Raw genomic sequence first — 18122 nt, forward strand, 5'->3', positions numbered from 1 at the left:
CGCAAGTAGCATGGCACATACTGCTTTCAACAGATTCCATTGGTCCGTAGGGACATATTGGCGGTGGTTAATTCGCCAACGGCAAACTGTTAATTGAAACTTGGGATTGCAGTAAAAAGATTTGCTGAACAGGGCTAGTCAGACGTGTCTCCGACCAAATCAGCCACGACGGGACACAAGTTTTGACATGCCAAAAGCAATTTTCTTCGAAGCTATAATGACCATTGGCTCAACCTATTGGTGATCTCCTTGAAATGCTCCGTTGAAAGAGTTCGATTACCCAAGCACCATATGTCTGAACGGGGTACCAGTGAAAATAACTGACATCAAATAAACGTTCTGCTTGTAGTTTGTTGATTTTTTATAGTGCTGATTAGGACGCCTCAGTGTACTACGACAATTTCATCGTTCTACGAAATGAAGTAAATGGTAGAGCTTGGTGTTCGCAAATGAGTCCCCAAAAAAAAAGGAAACGTTGCATATATTTGTGATTCAATGGGTTTTCTATCTAGCGATGAATTTACGTATCAGTGAAGACAGCGTTATTTGAATAAAATATCTATGTGAACCTCATCCTCATTTCAACTTAATTGTGTTGATGTAGTCAGGCATGAACATGTGCGGTATTTTTAGCGTTAACATTTCTCGTCACGATATGGCTTCTTAATGAAGACTTCATAGTTCCGTACAATGCTAACTATAATTATTGCAATGTCTATGTACATTCTAAGGTAAGATGAACTTTCAGAGTATTGAATAGGTAAGTATCGAAAGTAAGTAGAAGATATCTGTAATTTTAGAAGGAGTGATATGTGCACAATCTGATCGCTTGCAACAGCCCGTCACGAGCTATTATGGGCATATAATAATGTCTACGGAGGACTACTAGCAGAAAGCTGCTAGCAAAAAAACATACAGACATTGACGCTATGCTAGATGTGAGTTAACGTATATTAAAAGAAAATGTCCAATAATCATAGGTTATTAGACGAAGGATGCAAGTAAATTTATGCGCTCGTTATAGTTCGTGTAATTTTTAATGAATTAAGAACGACAAAGTTTCCATTTACCTCTCTTGAACCCCACACGGGGTTCAAGAGAGGTAAATGGAAACGTGACAAATCTAGTGTAAAGGTCCGCAAAGCCTCTTTTCTCTCTTTATTACGTATTAATACGATACTTGCTATTTGGCTAACGATGTCCGCTGAAACTTTTCAAGAACTCATGTTCTTCCCGTGATCTTACTAATCTGTACGTACTCTTGGTTTCCGCGCGGACGAGTAAGTTTAGAATGTAGGTTTTACATGACTCTTAGACTACGTGACAGCAGGTGAATAGGATATACGGCCGAAGCGATAGCCTGTATTCTATAGTGCAATTTTGCTTACTTTGCAATGCCGACCTCTACAGCCGATGTCGTCGCCATAAGCGCTGGCCTACACAGATATAACCCTCACTTCTCAGCTTCAGCGTTTGCTGTCCTTATGCTTGCTGTGCAAAGCAAGGAACGCCGGCGCAACGGCGCCATTGTGGCTCCCAAAGTATATTGCACGCGATCAGAAGGTGAAGATAGCCAGCAGCACCACGATTACTACCAACTGACTCATCTTGCTGCTTTTCTGTTCTCTCGCCTCCCTACGCTTTAAAACCCAGCCGCCTTTCCCTCTAACTCCTCTTTGTTTTTTCGAAACGCCGCCCTTTAGTCCCACAAATCGTATCACCTTCTCTCTAATATACTACCTCCTACAGGAAGGGTTCTTTTCTTACACAGCGATCACAAACTGCATCTGGCAGGAATAACTTTTCCCTTGCATTTACCGTATCATACGTTCCGAAAGGCCTTTTCACGCCCTTTCACTGCGGGGTTTTTGGCGGGATTAGGGCAGCTTGCAGCTTGCAGCTCTGTATTTTGTGACGGTTAGAATAGAAACGGAATAGTGCGCATCAGATTTAAATCTTCCAACGTAAAATCTGAATGTCAGTGTCCTGAGCAGCGGAGAACAATGCGCCTCATCCACAAATGGATCTTTCAACTTGGTTGCTTTTACTGCCGCCTGTGCGTATACCGTTGCTATATGCACATGTATAGGTGATAAAACGCATGCTTGAACTGGTATTAGTATATACAGAATTATATGCAGCAACAATTTTCATGATTTCTTACTCTATTCAAAGGTGAACTGGGTTGCGCTTTTCCTTAAAATTTCAGTCTTATTAACTTCTCTCAAATATGGGCTAGCAGGACAGAGATGCTCACGTGATATGTACAGTTGGCTGTTCTTTTATAGGGAGAGAATGGCCATGTAGTGACAAAGCTTCGTGATGTTGCCGACCGTTTGTTTTTGAAACTATACGTAACTACGAGTGGCTGTTCAATCTAGTCGCATGGATTTGAGTAGATGCTTTCGTCCATTGATCAGTTCCCCTACCTAGTCCGTGCAATGGTGCCTCATGTGATAGCATCAGTAGCGATCCTAGTCGTCTGTTCCTGTAAACCTCATCGTGTCGTCGCCATTGATCTGTTCGACGCAACTCCCACCAAACCAACATATGAGAAACGAAGCGCGTGCCACGGATGTGGATATATTATGCAATTCGTCAGTTAGCCTTTGTTGACGTTGCCCTTGTTGCTACAGCCACTGCGTGCATTGCGTCAGCGCGACACATCGGATCGCACCAATCGTGCCCAAACCACAACTTCCTTGCTATCATCGCTACTGGTACCGCTCGCAACGTCGACAACAGCTGCCGAAGGCCCAGACTAAGGAAGAACGCACGGCCGAAACACCGACGAATACTTATCACCCATTTTCTCGTGCGTCATCGGATCGACGTGCGGGGAATGAACGCTTATACAGTCTGTGTTAGTTCTCTATTTCTTACATAGATATAGGACGAGTATAAGAAGAATGGAGAAAAAGTGATAAGTAGGAAAGAAAAAGCATGTCCTAGCACTACAAGGCAGGCGGATGCTGGTATACACGCTTTTTTATATCTACTCGTCGACGCTAAAGCTTTTTCAGTTTTTGAGTGCATATCACCCTTCTTTTGCGTCTCTGCCTTCGGAGCCGTTCTCGTTTCATCCCATCAATTGGGCACTCACAGCCATAGAGTTGCAGGTCCGGAGCGATTTATCGGGTCGAAAATTTCACAATTAAAACCTATTTGAGTGCCATTATAAAAAAAAAATTAGTTAAAAATAACTTCTCCTAATTCGCACGAGCTGTATACTTGTTACACAATAACCGTAGTACTATTGACTTCAAGCAGCCTGAGGCTTGGCTATCTAATGACCTTAGAAACAAACATATAGTGTAGTGCTGAAAGTCAGTGCTAGTTGATTACGTTTGTTCCCCAAGGTAACAACGTTGGTAAAACCCACCGAAGGTCGGTGAAAACGACAAGCAAAAAGGCCTTCACGGAACAACCGTTCGTTACGGAGTTTAAGAGGAACCGGAGGGTTGCAGACCACAGATACGGTAACAATGCCTTAAGACCTAATACAAGTAGCTATAATTGCAAAAAGAGTTTAAGCCAGAGAGAACTACAGACAATGTATCGATTTACTATGAGATTTCTGAAAGCATGTGCTACAGACACTGTAACGGAAACACCGAAAATTAAGAAAATGAGCAGAAAAAATAATTTCACAAAGTGAGCCGTGAACAAACGGAACACGTTTGTAGTCGACAGCAGACAGCATAGTAGGTCCGCCAAAACGCATGATCTTATCGCCTGCTTCAGTTACTGTTTGGGTGGAGGAAAACGGGTCCCAACGATGATTTCAGCCTCCAATTTTTTTTAAAAGTAAGTCCGTGTGACTTGGATTGCTTTTATGTTTTAAAGAATCCTATCTAGGCGAAAAGTTAATAGCTTTGCGAATAACTTCGACCCGCTAAACAGCTCCGGAAATAGCCATTTTAACTGAACACATACAAACAGACGAACGCCTACCCGGTTTCCTGCGTTCCTAGTGTAAATTAGCTGGACATTTATGTGCCTGGTACGTTTCTGAGTATTTTTTCAGAGGTTCAGAGCTTTCTCTCTAATTTATTATGGTTCACATGCTGAAAGATGTTTATATTTGTAGGCCTAAGCTCGGATTTCGTAGTCTCTTTTATGTAGACTTTCCGTAAAAATAAACCCAATATAAAGCGGTAGATATAACCGTATAGGACGTCATTAGATGAGTTTCCATTTTTAATTTTTGATCCAATTGTTGAAGCGAGAATTTTTTTCGAAGTATTCATTACACGCTTGAGCTATAATGCAGACGCTACTTTTTATGAGTAGTTGATGCAAAAATCTTTTATCCTTTCAAGGACCCACTATATTAGCTAGGCTTTATTAGCGCGAGTTGTGTAGGACTTGGGTTTGATAGGAAAACAGTAGGGATTGCACACAACTGGCTAACGCTACTGTTTATAATCTGTATTGGTCTTATTTGAATTGGTTAAATCGTAGTAGTAAACCTATGCATTTTTTCGTTACAGGTTAGGAAACCTTAGCTTCGACCCGTCCAGATCCTAGCTTGGGGCTTAAGCAAACAATAGCGTATTTCTTCAACGCCACAATCTCATTAGCATATCTATTAAGATCATTTTAACTAGTCCTCGATGACTGTCTGCTTTGGTCATAAATCTTAATATTCCACGTGAACTTAAAATTCTAGCAATCATCCGTGCTGTATTTCGATCAGCAGATGTACGTTCTGGCAGCAGATGGAGGAAATCTGAGTTGACTGATTCAACTCTTTCATGCTCCGTCTGAGCGAACTAAACTATGACACGACTACCGCCCTTTAAACCTCTATAAAAATAAAACAATCTGGGATTGGCTATGTTCGACGAACGTAACGTGTAAAAGCCATTACCTAGTCCTGCATGTAACGCACTATCCCTTTCTTAAGGAAGTTGTCCTCGAAAAAACTTTAATGTGTGTTTCACACTTTATAGCCCATCGCCAGAATGGCCAGAATATTCGTCAGCCGAAAAGATACGCTTTATTCTCAGTAGGAATAACGGATGCGTGTTAGGATATATAACAGACAATCTCATATGTATGTCAATGTACACCCAAGTTTAGTTATCAATCATACCTAAGTAAAAACATGCACTAGTGAATGATGACTAATTTCTGTCCTGATCAAATTTATACATCAATATTGTTTTTTCATTAATAAAAGAAGCCACAGAAACAAGCAATCTTGAGGTTGTTGATACGGGATTAAATTCAAGCTAAGTTTAATCAGTACATAGAGATCGATACAGAAACACGTACCGCTAACTGTAACTCTCAAGAGGCCACGTTATTTCAACGAGGCACGTACAGCCGGCTGCTAATGATCTTAGGACCAGTCACGATCTATGATAAGGAAAAACAAATGCACGAGAAGTGTATTGTCGTGTGATACCTGTCATAGTCGATGCATCCATATTCCTACCCGATATATATAGCATATCTAATCGTAATGCTAACGGAAAAGCAGAGCCTGTTTTTTTTAATGTGCCTTAATATAGGAAGCAAATATAGAATTAGCAGCAAGTGAAGTATCTTAAGCAATGATGGCGCGATTGTAACAATTCAACTAATTTCATACATAAGCTTAAAAAAGCTTTGAAGCTGGAATCCATTCCAGTGCCATCTATCTCAACCAGGTCAGCGGCGAAACGACCTTGCCAGATCGCTGATCGCCTTTCAAGGAACAATATCGTTCCAACTCTTTAAGGCCAAGAAACGCATGTCAACGGACGGCCTCATTAAATTCCCAAATATATTACTAGGACATTTAAGTTTCCTCGTTAAGAGGACTCAGTATGGCATTTTGCTTTTCTAGCTCAGTTATCTGAGCTGAACTGATTTACATTAATAAATGGCAGTTGGCAACAAAATGGCAATTATGGCCGTGTTTAAGCCGACGACAGCCATTTTCCAACTTGTGCTGCGTTCTTCATGCATGCAATGAGGAAAAACTAATAAGGTCATATTAGAGAGAAAGCAATGATGGCTTTGAGAGTGACCATTGTTGATGGGTGGCTGGGGGGCCTGATTAGAAATGTAAAGCAGATAATCTTGTAGCGTGTTACGATTTCAGGTTTGAACCAAGCTAGTTTTATGGAATTGTTGTGCACGTACGAATCAAGCGAAAGCGAAAGGACCGCTGAAAAATACACACAGGATGATAGAAATAATAATATGTGAGACAAACTATGGCGAGCGATTTGTCCTAGGGAGCACACGGCCGTCTTCTTATTCCCTAGGAGAAAGTCCGTTTCGTGTGGAACAAGAAAAAGCTTACATTCATTTGTTCGCCTTATAACTCCTTAGCTCGTACGGGATTTCTGCGCAATATTATTCCGAAGCGACGGTGCGTTTATTAGCAAACATTAATTATTGCCCAGTGCCCTAACGTTGATCAAAGGTACCGGGCACTTATGTCGTGAAATTTTCTGGTTACCTGAAAAAACCGACGCTTCATATAGCGTTGTGACCGAGTGCGCGACTGCCGAGGAGGCAAAACTCGGTTTTTGCAAAGCAGAGCAGGAGGCACGTAACAGCAAAGCCTTTGTAAGAATTTGACAACTAAGTAGATTCGAGCATTTGTGACATTCGTTATTTTTCGATGCTACTTCAGCAGTAAAATATGACCTATATACAGTTAGCACCGGCCTAAGGTTTGCGTATTTCTGGTAAACTCTGTGTAGACAAATGAACCCTGGCCGCTATCATGCACCTCTGAATTCACTCAACAATCTAAAAGATAGCTGTTAAAAATGCAGCCAAAAGCCTGCTGCAATCGTCCTCGACACTCCGACGACGACGACAAAATTACCGTGGATCTGCCGAAGGTCCAGAGGAGGTTTCAATTGTGAGTAAAATTAAGGTTCTTAGTCAGTTTCCTCGTGCAGAATTGTGTATAGAAGAACGGAATGATGTCAAACAGATGTATTTCTCCAAAGTTGCGTTATAAAAGCGCATCTATTCGAATACTTTATTATTGAACGCTAGACCACGTGCTATTTGGTATAGGTCCGCTGAAATTGTTCAGTATATATCGCTACTAATCCACACGGTGTATTATCGATATAGTTTGTTTCAGACATACAAATGTTTAAAATGCAGCTTTGAAGGGATAAAACCGCTGAGAATTGCCGTCCCGGAATTTGCATTTGTAATTAATAGTGAAAAATAGACCATTACTTACAAATGGTTTCTTACAAAAACCTCGAATAGGCTGTTTTTCCTTGAAGTAAGAGCCAATTCTTTTTCTCTGTCGCGGGTACATGCTTCTGTTTTTTAGTAACGTCAACCTGATTTTTACCAGGTCTCTTCCCAAATATAAGAAGTGCTTCCCGGCTTTGATTTGGGGCGTCCTCTTTCCGGATGTTCAAAGGTACCTATACACAAACCTAAAAATGTTAAATAATGGGACCATAAGGCAACACTTAGTTCTTTCAACGAACGTATGCTCCGTCCCATACGAAGTTGATAAAAGTAATTTAGTACATGTTAGAACAAGGCTAATTTATTTCACCATCAACCTTCACCCTAGTTTTGCAGTGTCACGGTGCCGGCAATCCAGTAGCTCACACTCAAGTAAATACTCGCAGGTCCAACTTTACTGCCGGCTACACAACGCACTCCACGACTTTTTTTTCAGCTTATTGATTTAATGTAGGTTTCAACAATACAGGTTGATAGCTGAAGCAATGGAATTGACTCTATCAGAAGCCCATGGACTGGGAGAATTTCATTGACCGTTGACGGTCTTTGGGGCGCCTTAACTGACTAGTAACTTTCTATTTGTTGTTTCGGCATGCACAGTTCGCAAGGATCCGTGTTATTCTTTCACTTTGTCTCAGATCTCACGAACTTATTTTCTGTGAGAGGTGAAACATCACGGTAATGAGGCCTTGCGACGAACGACAATATTTCTAGCGTGATGGAGCCGAATCTCACTCAATCTACGATTAAAGAACAAGACGATATTCCCGCTCATCAAGCGTAATTGCTCGGTGAGTAACAATTAGCGATTCAAAAAATGTGAGGACATAATTGGTCTCACCTAAAGATAGAATTATTATACTTGTGGGCTCACGAGCCCCCGCTTGCCCTGCTTCGGTTGCTTGGAGCTCTGTTTTTCCGAACGAGTTTGGATCGTTCCCATCTAGTACGAAATAATTGACTTTACCTAAACGCTTCGTGCATTTTGCAACCTATTTCCACCAGCTTTTCGCAAAGGGCTAAGCTATAACCTGGCCAACAATAAAAGGACTGGCCTATTTCAGCAGACCGGACAACTACGCAGTATCTACTTGCAGCACATTTCGAGTTCACAAAATGTTGAGCTCATCATTTTGTTCTGCAGAGCTCATTTGACTTTTCTTCTGACTACAAGCAACCCAAATGCACATACCCGGAAATCTGGACACCGTTTTTTTGTCGTTTCTCTTAGCGCCAGGCTTGTTTTACGCACAGTTGGTAGAGATTAACGAGGCGTGCAGTTGTACTGATAACCGATTCTTTATTGCCGCTCGCGAATTCTCTGACGGCACCGCCGTTCACTCAAAACTTCAAGCGTCAGTAATGTGTGTAAAATATACATGTGCTCGAATAGAGCTGCCAGGCCTTATTGGCCTGGTTCGAGCTCGACGGAAAGACCATGCTGGCTGATTACTCTGATAAATGGGTTGCGGCATAAATAGGCGAAATACGTCTGCGATATTACTTAATGTTTAATCGTGAACGTTACTCATTTGCCATGCATAGCATAGCATAGCATAGATTTTCTTCATCAGTTACAGCAAATTGCTCTCAGATCCACTTGCCCTGATAAGTAGATCTTTCCCTGACGAAGAAGTAGTTTTTTTGTACTGTCATTACATATATATTCAGAGGGTAAATGGCCTTTACCCTTTTAGCTGTACCCGAACCTCCGAAATGCTTGCCTCCGAATCTGGTAGATGTGGGTTCCGTTTTCACAGGTGATATTTTGAGGAGGTTTTCTTACTGAGTAATGAAAGCTAAGGAAATAAAAAAATTTCAGAGAAGTTGTAGCGGCTATGGTGGCCAATTTTCTAGCGGGTGATCTTTGGCCAGGACTCGTTCTCTTCACTGAATGATCTATGAAAAGGCCTAGGTGAAGGAGGTACAAGCGAAAACTTTCGCTCAGCTGAATATACATTTCTGCAGCTAATATTAGCTTAGCGTGCTTAAAAGGGACAAAAACGATAAAAGGCCAAGTCCTCTCCAATTAGACTGACGGCACTTAGGGGCACACTGTAATCATACAACCAATAACAGTCAAAAGCCTCAATGTACCCTCCAGTTCAACACTGTAATTTCTCCCATTAATTAGAGAACAGCTGACTCTTCCTGTGACATCCCTCGCACTTACATACGCCATTGAACGTATTAAATAAGTATGTGATTCCTGCTTGTTCGTCCAAAGTTGTTATTATACGAGAATCATCATCGTTATTATTGGATAAATGTTGAAAATTCTTTCATGTTATTGATAGGTCAATATTTTTCTAGGACAAACAATCCACATATAGCGGAATAGTATTCCAAGCTTGTAGGAACTAAACCAACGATTGACAGTTAATAGCGACCTTTTTTCGCCGCCAGCCCGATGACAAACATCCAACTCTACATAATTAAACTACAGATACAGGCAATATATGTAGACAATAAAAACATGCAAAAGATGAATTAGCCAGGCCAGCGCCAGCTTTGCCTATTTATTCGCATCGCACAATAGCTTAATACAGTTGTTCAATATGACTGTAAATGATGTTTTGCTAGCTTTCTTCTCTTTGGGAAGTGATATTATAAAGCTGAGCAGGGCTGCCGTTAATTCGTAGCCCACAGCGGCTCTATGCGTTGGTAAACATTGTAAGTCTGTCGTCTGAATTGTCCATTATATTCATAACTTATCCTCATGGCTCTGCCTATTAAACGACAACGAGGTGTCCGACAACGTCAACAAGTTTGCAACAATTAGAACACTTGAAGTGATGTAAACTCAGTTGTCGCTCGATCAACTAGAGGCGAATTTATCAGTGACTTTTTCGCTCAACTTATGATGGATTTTAGTTAGAAATAAGTTTTTCAACGATACAAGCCATCGAGGACATACGACACATGCAGTCGTTCATGAACGTATTTTATACGTGAACATGCATGCGTGAGGCTGCCAATTCGACACCGCCGATACTGTATATGGCGATTGTTTTCATGTTCATACATTTGCATTTACAATTTAAGGATGAGTACGAAAAAGACTGAAGAAGTACCAATTAGGCTACGCTTGCGAAGCGCGACAGCAACGAATAGAACCGTAACTACTACTCCTACGTTCATAAAACCTAAGTCTACGCCTGTGAAGCACAAGTCTGCGCCTGTCAAGCGTCCCCGGAAAACAGTTTCATTGATCAAGGAAGGCTCCGTGCAGGTGCTGTTTGTTTGTTTTTTTTTTGAGATTTATGTTCCTCCTTTATACGTCAGCATGTCGACCTATTACGAACACTGACTATCCTTCTAGTCGTCTTTTCACAAGTGTCCACTTCCCGCTAAACAGATCATTACCTCCCGGGCATTTACATGAACACATAACGCACGACTAATCATAACCACCACGCTGTTGTTTGACTCGAAAAAGGAGCATCATAAACAATGCTAATGGTATGTTTGTATTATACACCGGTTACGGCACTGGGCTTGAGTTAACAAACCCAAGGCTGAGTCGTCTAGTTGCTACTTACGGCCAGTGGCGTGTGAACATACTATGTCCTCTTGATTATATCGAATCGTTACCAGCCAATATTGCCGAAACAGCTGTTATATCACATGTAAATATAGTCTTTTCTAGCGTACTATTCTATACGCTAAAGTAAATGCAACGTTCAAGTGAAGAGTGTTCATTGGGGAAGATGCTAATGACAACAATAGTACCGCAACGAATAAAAATATATATAGTACTTTATTAACCAGCATGTGAAGCCTACATCGGTCCGTATGCGCCTGTGGGGTTTTAGCCAGGAACCCTATGGACTCGATCTCTTAACGACATCTCATTGGATTTGTCGTGCTATCCGATGGTAGAACACATGTTCAATGCAACATGTGCAGCAACAGATAGTGGTACGAAGCGGTGTGAAAAAAACAAAACATGTTTACCCGCCTAAAGTAGACTAAAAACGCTGTGTTCACAGCAACGGCTTCAGAATTACTATTACTACTACTGTCTGTTATTTATATAGTTTATATTTCTTCTAGAATTTCTTCTAGGGGCTGCAGTCCCGCTAACGGCTATAAATCACAGTGTAAATAATAGCAAAGCGGGTTTTTTTTTTGTTTTTTTTTTTCTAACAAATAAAACATTGGTCTACGGTAAGCTCAACGCTATTTTAGGTTATGCGGTCCTTTATTTAAGCTACTTTTTGGTTCATTTCCGATTTACTTTTTCAGGACGCTACGACACAGACAGAATGTATCTCAAGCGCAATCCGTTGTCCAATCTGTCTTCTGGATCTAGATGAGCTTCTATCTGAAAAGGTCTTTATTAGGCTTATATAAGTCATATCTATCACCTATAGAGTAGGATCTCTATTCACAACTATGCGACAGTTGAATTCCGAATGCTGCAGTCAAACTCTACCATACCAATCTATGATCTAATTACGTTATTAATTTACTGATCAATGACACACACATGTATATATATAAACGAATACAGGCCGCTCACTTTCTCTTCATCGTCTGATTCTAACTGGAGTTAGGATTCGTATGTGTTTGTGAAATAACTCGCTACTATCGGCAAACTACTGATTATGAGATCAGAGCTAAATGATTACAATCAAATTTTATGGGTTTACTCGGTCTGAGAGACGTTTGAAAGTCGAACGGTAACAATAAGGCGATATAAATGACAATGCGCGCTCAGTCAAGTAAATTATAATATGGATTATCTAGCCAGACAGGTAGACGGCTGAATTCGTATCTGAAGTAATTGAAATTACCGGAACTGCTGTTTTCGATAATACATGGTCTACATGGTCTCGATAATACAAACCGGTATGAAGTTTATACAGATAGAGCACCAACGAAGGTTCCAATCGACGTTACAGATGAGGTAGAGCCTTTATTGTCAGTACCTTTTGCCCTGTTTCCGTATATCTGAAAGCAGATTTCGAGCCGTTTTAAGTACTTCCGTACTGCTTCAGCGAGAACAACAGCAGACCACCTACCTAAAAGACATCCTTCTACGAAACTAGGTCATACAGGACAATAGGGCCACAAAGAAAAAGCATCGTGAAATACACCCGCGATAGGGCTGCGGTAGATTTTTCAAGTTGACACTCGACCACTTATGTTGAAGGACAAAATCGATTAGTATGTCTATTGCATCAGGCATCTCGTCGCTCGTTAAGGAAGTCCGCACAGGTTCTGATTTCTTTGAAACAATTGTACCTAGAATTTTTCGATAGACAATGGACAGAGAGAAGTAAGGTGGGTCCCTCGTTATTTATGGTACGAGCAATAACATGTCATGGCTGGAAGTACATTACGGGAATGATCGCCGTAGGATCAGTGTAGCGCAGTTCGTGGATCTGATAATCTGCTGCGCAATGCAAAAAAAAAATACCAAAAAAACGAGTTACAGGTTTCTAAAAATTCTGCTCATAACAAAATTCAAATCGCTGAAACAATGGATTATAACAGCAGCGGCTTAGAGGTATAGCATAACGATATTTTCTACTTCGACGATGAATCGGACGTGGCCGACATGTAATGCGACAGATTTCTTGCTGCTAAATCGGGGCACTAGTTTATGATTGAGATATATGAGTGTATTCATGTTGCACGAAGTTTTCTGTAATCGCGTTCCTTCTGTTTCCAGGTGAACCTTGTCAACGTTAATGTCTGCAAGCACTTCCTGTGCGGCCCCTGCTTGACCGCGTGGTTAGCAAAACAGAAGACATGCCCACTATGTCGCAAAGCTCTTCCGGAAAAAGAGCCATTCTCACAATTACGCCTAACTTGATATTTTCCCAGTTTTCGAACGTTATGCTCTGTTATTTTTTTTTTTGCCTTTAGCTGTAGTTGTATGTGTGAAACCATAATGTATAACCGTCCATGTTCGCAACCTGGCAGGTAGATATTTGCGCTAAGGATCAAAGAACACCCCCAACGTTCCTAAGTGACCAAAAACAATGTAACTAATTGGTCTGCGATTTTTTTTTTTTTGTTTAATTAAAATTAGGGCTTAATACTATACCGTGTATTCATTGTGCTTGCTTGTTAGTTTTTTTTACATCACCCTATCGTTTTCCGTCAGTGAGTCTGATGGTGATAATATGAATCCGGCAAAACGGTCGAGTCCTTGTTGATGTATATGTTAACTACCAATTTAATATGATCACTCGTTCTACGCATATGGTCAATACTTCAATTTTGTCAAACCTAGAGGAACAGCGCACACCTCCCAGAGTCATTGGATTATACAGAGATATTTTTTTATTTATGCATTGTGAAACTCCCTGCACGTTAATTCAATAGCAATTGTAAGAAAACCTAAATTTCGAAACAAGCGTTTGTTCACTGGATTGTCCAACAACGACCCAAGGAACAGCTATCTCATGTGAGTGGGGCTCCCATTTCGACCCTATAAGTTTCTCGATCGCCGCTGATGCTGTGCTGATGTGATCAAAAAATCGCATTTTCCAATACGTTGATAAACTGTGCCTTTCGTCGGAAACGGACGTTATTATTAAGAGGAACTATCGTGAGGTAGGAGACGGTGCTGAACGGACAACTGCGGATATGTTTGCATGAAAGAGTTATTCGAAGAGGTCTCTACAAAGTACGTGTGACAGCGAGAGAAAACCAAACGAAAGCTCTGGCAAGCTGAAGGCCACATAGGTGATGCTTCTGGGTAACCCGCTGTGTTTCACCGTTTCCTACGGCGACGTAATGAGGAAGAAGCTACTGATGAACGTGTGACGTCCAACTGAACCTCTGAAATTGTATTGTGTCGTTTATGGCTATGTTATTATTAGCATGTGCGTGTATATGTATGTATATGTGTGTGTGTGTGTGTGTGTTGTGAAAGACGTTCCAACGCCAATCAGAATTTAGCTGACTGCTCGTTGCATCGTTGAGTTAGAGATCGTTTCGACCTTGATGCAGGCCTCAAGACGATGGACAGCTGGCTTGCTTATGAAATTGATAGAGTCCATGAACGGACGAAATCGGGTTCTGAGCATGGGGAAGGTTCTGACATCACAAACGGAAGCAAATCAGAGGCTAGAAACGCTTTCGATAAGTGAAAGTATCTTGCGACCTATAGGAGAATATCATTTGCCTATAGGACAACGACTGACATTACCAGTTTGGCCAAATGGATCAAAAGTGCTTTAATAGTGAAAAGAAAAATAGGACACAAGCCGCGGGCAGTGAGTATAGAGTGCACATGCTTTTATCAGCACATGCACGTTAATAATGTAGCTATTATTTGATTGATAACGAGTTAAGAGGCGTGCGTCCCTGTTACACAAACGAGGCAGATGAAATTACGCCAAAAAGAAATATGCAAGAGGTACTTCATGCTTCAGGCTACTGCCGCCTACCAGCTAAAAACGTTATGTACTTAGCGTGAAGATGTAAGCATTATCTATAACATTTTCGAAACGGCATGCATATGCATGACTGAACGTCGAAATGTATGTTTATAGAATGTATGGACATCTGTTCAAAATGTCAGCGTCTCTATGACGCTTGGTAACTCGCCCCGCCATAACGCATACAAGAATACAGATAAACGAATTGCTTTTTAAAAGCCTAAAAACCTGTCAGAGTATCCAAAAAGTCATGTCAGCTTCAATCGTTGACCGACCTTCGGTTTGGTTCAGATACTTACGCAGGCCTATCGAGCAGCACCAGAGTCCTTTTTAAGCGCTTGTGTGATCGCTAGCCGGACAAAACCAGCTATGAAATCTCGTTGTACCGTGTTTTGTTTGTTCAAAACCTACTTGTCGATTACATATCGGTTTAGATGTATTTTTAACGGGAGCGCTTCTTTCAAATTTGCACCTTGTGCGTAGAAGTCTACCATCCAAGCTGTTACTGCCAGTTCATCTTTCAGACAAAATAAGCAACCTAGCACTTTTTCTGCCTGGTTCATGGTATCGGCTCTCATTAACCATACCTTAACCTAGTAACATGAACGTATAGTAAAGCGTCTACTTCTTCAACAAACTCTGGCGGCAGAGTACGCGCTTGCTAACAGGGCAAATCACTCTATACAGGAGTTCCTCACCGACCATTCTGCAAGCTGCATCTTCAAGCGGTAAATGCTAGTTGGTTTTAGACGATTCATCTCTTTGATAAAGATGGACATCCTAGCGACCGTCTTACGACCGTCCAATCCCGTCTATTTGCGGAAGTCGTCGAGTTGAAGATAAAAACTTTTTGCTGTCTATGTACCCTCTTTTAGATTTCATCCGTTTCTGCATTTTTCAAACACTTCAATAGACGAGCACGCAGATATATACACTGAGGTTGAGGAGCCCGGTTATATTAAACCCCGCGTGAAAAGGCTGTGCTCAGTATTGCATCTGATTCGACCTGAATAGAAATAGATATCCATAAGTAAAGAAATAGAACTAACTATCCATAAGTATTATAAGCGTTGTGCTTTCAGCTGCCTTTGATTTGGAAGCTTTTGAAATAATCGATATTGGGCCGTCAGGGTATCATCGATGGTATTACAATAGAGCACGCTTTTCGACCTGTTACTGCACCGCTCGGAACGAAATGTCTGGAATGAAACGAAAAAAAAGTTTTCGTGTTGCATGTTAGTGGTATCACACATGAAAGTCATTGAAAATCGTTCGATGACATTCTGTTTTCTGTAAATTCTTAGAAAAATAAAACTTGCTCTGTTTTATTAGCGAATAACACACTAGATAGTCGTTGTTGGTTCAACAGTAAAATATTTATTTGTATTATTTCGAGAAGAACAAAGCTCTTGGAAATGTAACGGCTGTTAGGTATTGCATTAACAGGGTTTTGTAAACGAAACCGTAAAATTAACCGTCAATCGTGGAGGCTATTCTATATCTATGTGGAAATTTCGATCGCCCGCGTCTTCACTTATTTCCTACTCTAGCTAGTTTACATCTCTGCAGCAAGGTCGTTATGTGAAACCTATTTTTTCGTTGTCGAGAGCTTGCGGCAGAAGTTAGCGAAGGGCAGCACTACAAACTGTAGAAGCTGTTCCTTTTGCTTTTTGATTGTCTAGAGGGTGGCCGTGACGCGGTCACTTCTAGTCCACAGTTTGCCCCACTGTTAACTATCTGTATGAACGTTGTCTTGTGGGACTGATTCGTTTTAGTGGATCAGATCATAAAGTTAGATAGTCTACTGCATGTCTGAATGAAATGTGTACGAGTCGCATCGTAGTGGCAAAGTTTGGTGTTAGACTCGTCTCGTGAGCCAGACAAACCCGGAAGTGAGCCCGCCTCCGAAGGAAAATAGTCAGAAGCCGACTTAAATAAATCATGCCTGCAGATACAAGCTGGATGGATCTAATCGACTACATGCACGCCACATCTTATCAAGTATTCTAGTAGTATTTATTGACGCTTAAGCGCCTCATCAAACGGAAACAAAGACTTTTGATCCGATAACAGTAGGATCGACAAAAGGAAAGATAGGTTTCTCTGGGCAATGGGTTCGCGTCATCGTTCTGGGACCCATTCAGCAGCCAGCCGTCTCACTGACTACCTAACGGCGTGAAACTTCTCACACTGTTAACCACTATCAATTTGGGTATTATATTTCGTGCTTTATTGGGTGCTACCATATATGTTTGCTGCGACCGTGGTGGTAGCGGCTTTTCCCCTTCTGCGAGCTTGGTAGAAGCCATTAATCGTTCCCTTTCGATTTTGTAGCAGATAGTGCGTGCTAAGACTAACCAGCTAATGGAGATTATTAATAATCTCTATTAGGCATTGACGTCGAGAGCGGAACATCATATAGAGTTCGTCTGCAATGCTTCAGGTAGACATGATGCGTTTACACAGCCATCACGGCTCATATATGACCATGTGACCCTTTTATTTATTATATTGTAGGCCGATAGCGCGTGTAGAGAAGATTCGTCTCTTCACGTAAATACAACGGAATACAGGTGTCAGTCTATACTACATACACTTACAGGCCCTGAAGATTTCAAGTAGAACATAGAAAATTGTAGCATATACGGTACAAGGTACAAGGTTGCTTTTTTAAATGGCGTAATAGTTCGCCTTCAGCTCTCGCTTCGATATCATCACAAGGAACTTTCTCACCACTTACATTTTATAGGTATTTGGCAGCTTCATTACAAATCTCATTAAACGTTCTATAAAAGGCGCGTGATAGTTGCCCCTTTGTCTTCTAGCTGGCATGTACTAAGCATAGCCTTCTTTCGAGTACGTATTCCTACTTTGACAATTCTATAGCTAATTTCATCCACTCTTTTTCATTTCTTATGAGAACGATACAAAGCGTTTTTAACAATCTTTTTTTTTGTCCCTTACGTATTCAATGAAAATTAGTGTGGCTTAAGTACTGAACACTTCAAATCAGCTACCGGTTTGGTCATAGGTGATGAACAATCATGACAGATCGATCAACAAAAAGTAATATCTGCGGTCTGCACGGTCTGCATAATGCATTTGCACTTAACCTCCAAAAAAAAAAAAAAAAAACTATCAACGATCGCCGTCATTATGGCTGCTACCGAACCCGCCCACTTGACTGGCAGATCAAGGTACGCTGTTTCATCTGCAGGGGTCTTCCTATCCGGTAACATTTATTTTTTTGCCCACCCTGTTTCAGTTGAACGCGCTAAAGAACTATCTGTACCTACGAGCACCAGAACACAGCATAATTTACGCATCCAGGCTCCATAGTAAAACAGTACTAGGTTAAGTGACCAAGCCTGTATTAGTATCGCACTTCAGGTTTAAGCTGCATACGTAAAAAGCTCTTGGTATGTGCTGAGCAGTACGGGGAAAGGTTTCGTAGAGGGCCAACTGAGGGTGGTAAGGGTGACGGGTGAAAAGGCGGAC

At 41.2% G+C, this 18122-nt stretch overlaps 1 protein-coding gene across 1 annotated transcript; it reads left to right on the forward strand.

Moving 5' to 3' along the window:
- The first annotated feature begins 9876 nt into the window (after window positions 1-9876).
- Window positions 9877-13279, forward strand: LOC147752964 (uncharacterized). The gene is made up of 3 exons (XM_086970035.1): window positions 9877-10456; window positions 11473-11559; window positions 12905-13279. Exons 1-3 carry the CDS (start codon window positions 10271-10273, stop codon window positions 13046-13048), a joined length of 417 nt encoding a protein of 138 aa, XP_086826161.1. The 5' UTR covers window positions 9877-10270; the 3' UTR covers window positions 13049-13279.
- The last annotated feature ends 4843 nt before the right edge of the window (window positions 13280-18122 follow it).

This window comes from Varroa jacobsoni, unplaced genomic scaffold (genome assembly GCF_002532875.2).
Source record: "Varroa jacobsoni isolate VJ856 unplaced genomic scaffold, vjacob_1.0 scaffold_847, whole genome shotgun sequence".
Lineage (NCBI taxonomy): Eukaryota > Metazoa > Arthropoda > Arachnida > Mesostigmata > Varroidae > Varroa > Varroa jacobsoni.

Coding starts and splice junctions, on each gene's coding strand:
- LOC147752964 (XM_086970035.1), top strand. CDS start 10,271: ATGAGTACGAAAAAGACTGAAGAAGTACCAATTAGGCTACGCTTGCGA. Junction 10,457..11,472: donor TCAAGGAAGGCTCCGTGCAG/GTGCTGTTTGTT, acceptor TTACTTTTTCAG/GACGCTACGACACAGACAGA. Junction 11,560..12,904: donor ATGAGCTTCTATCTGAAAAG/GTCTTTATTAGG, acceptor TTCTGTTTCCAG/GTGAACCTTGTCAACGTTAA.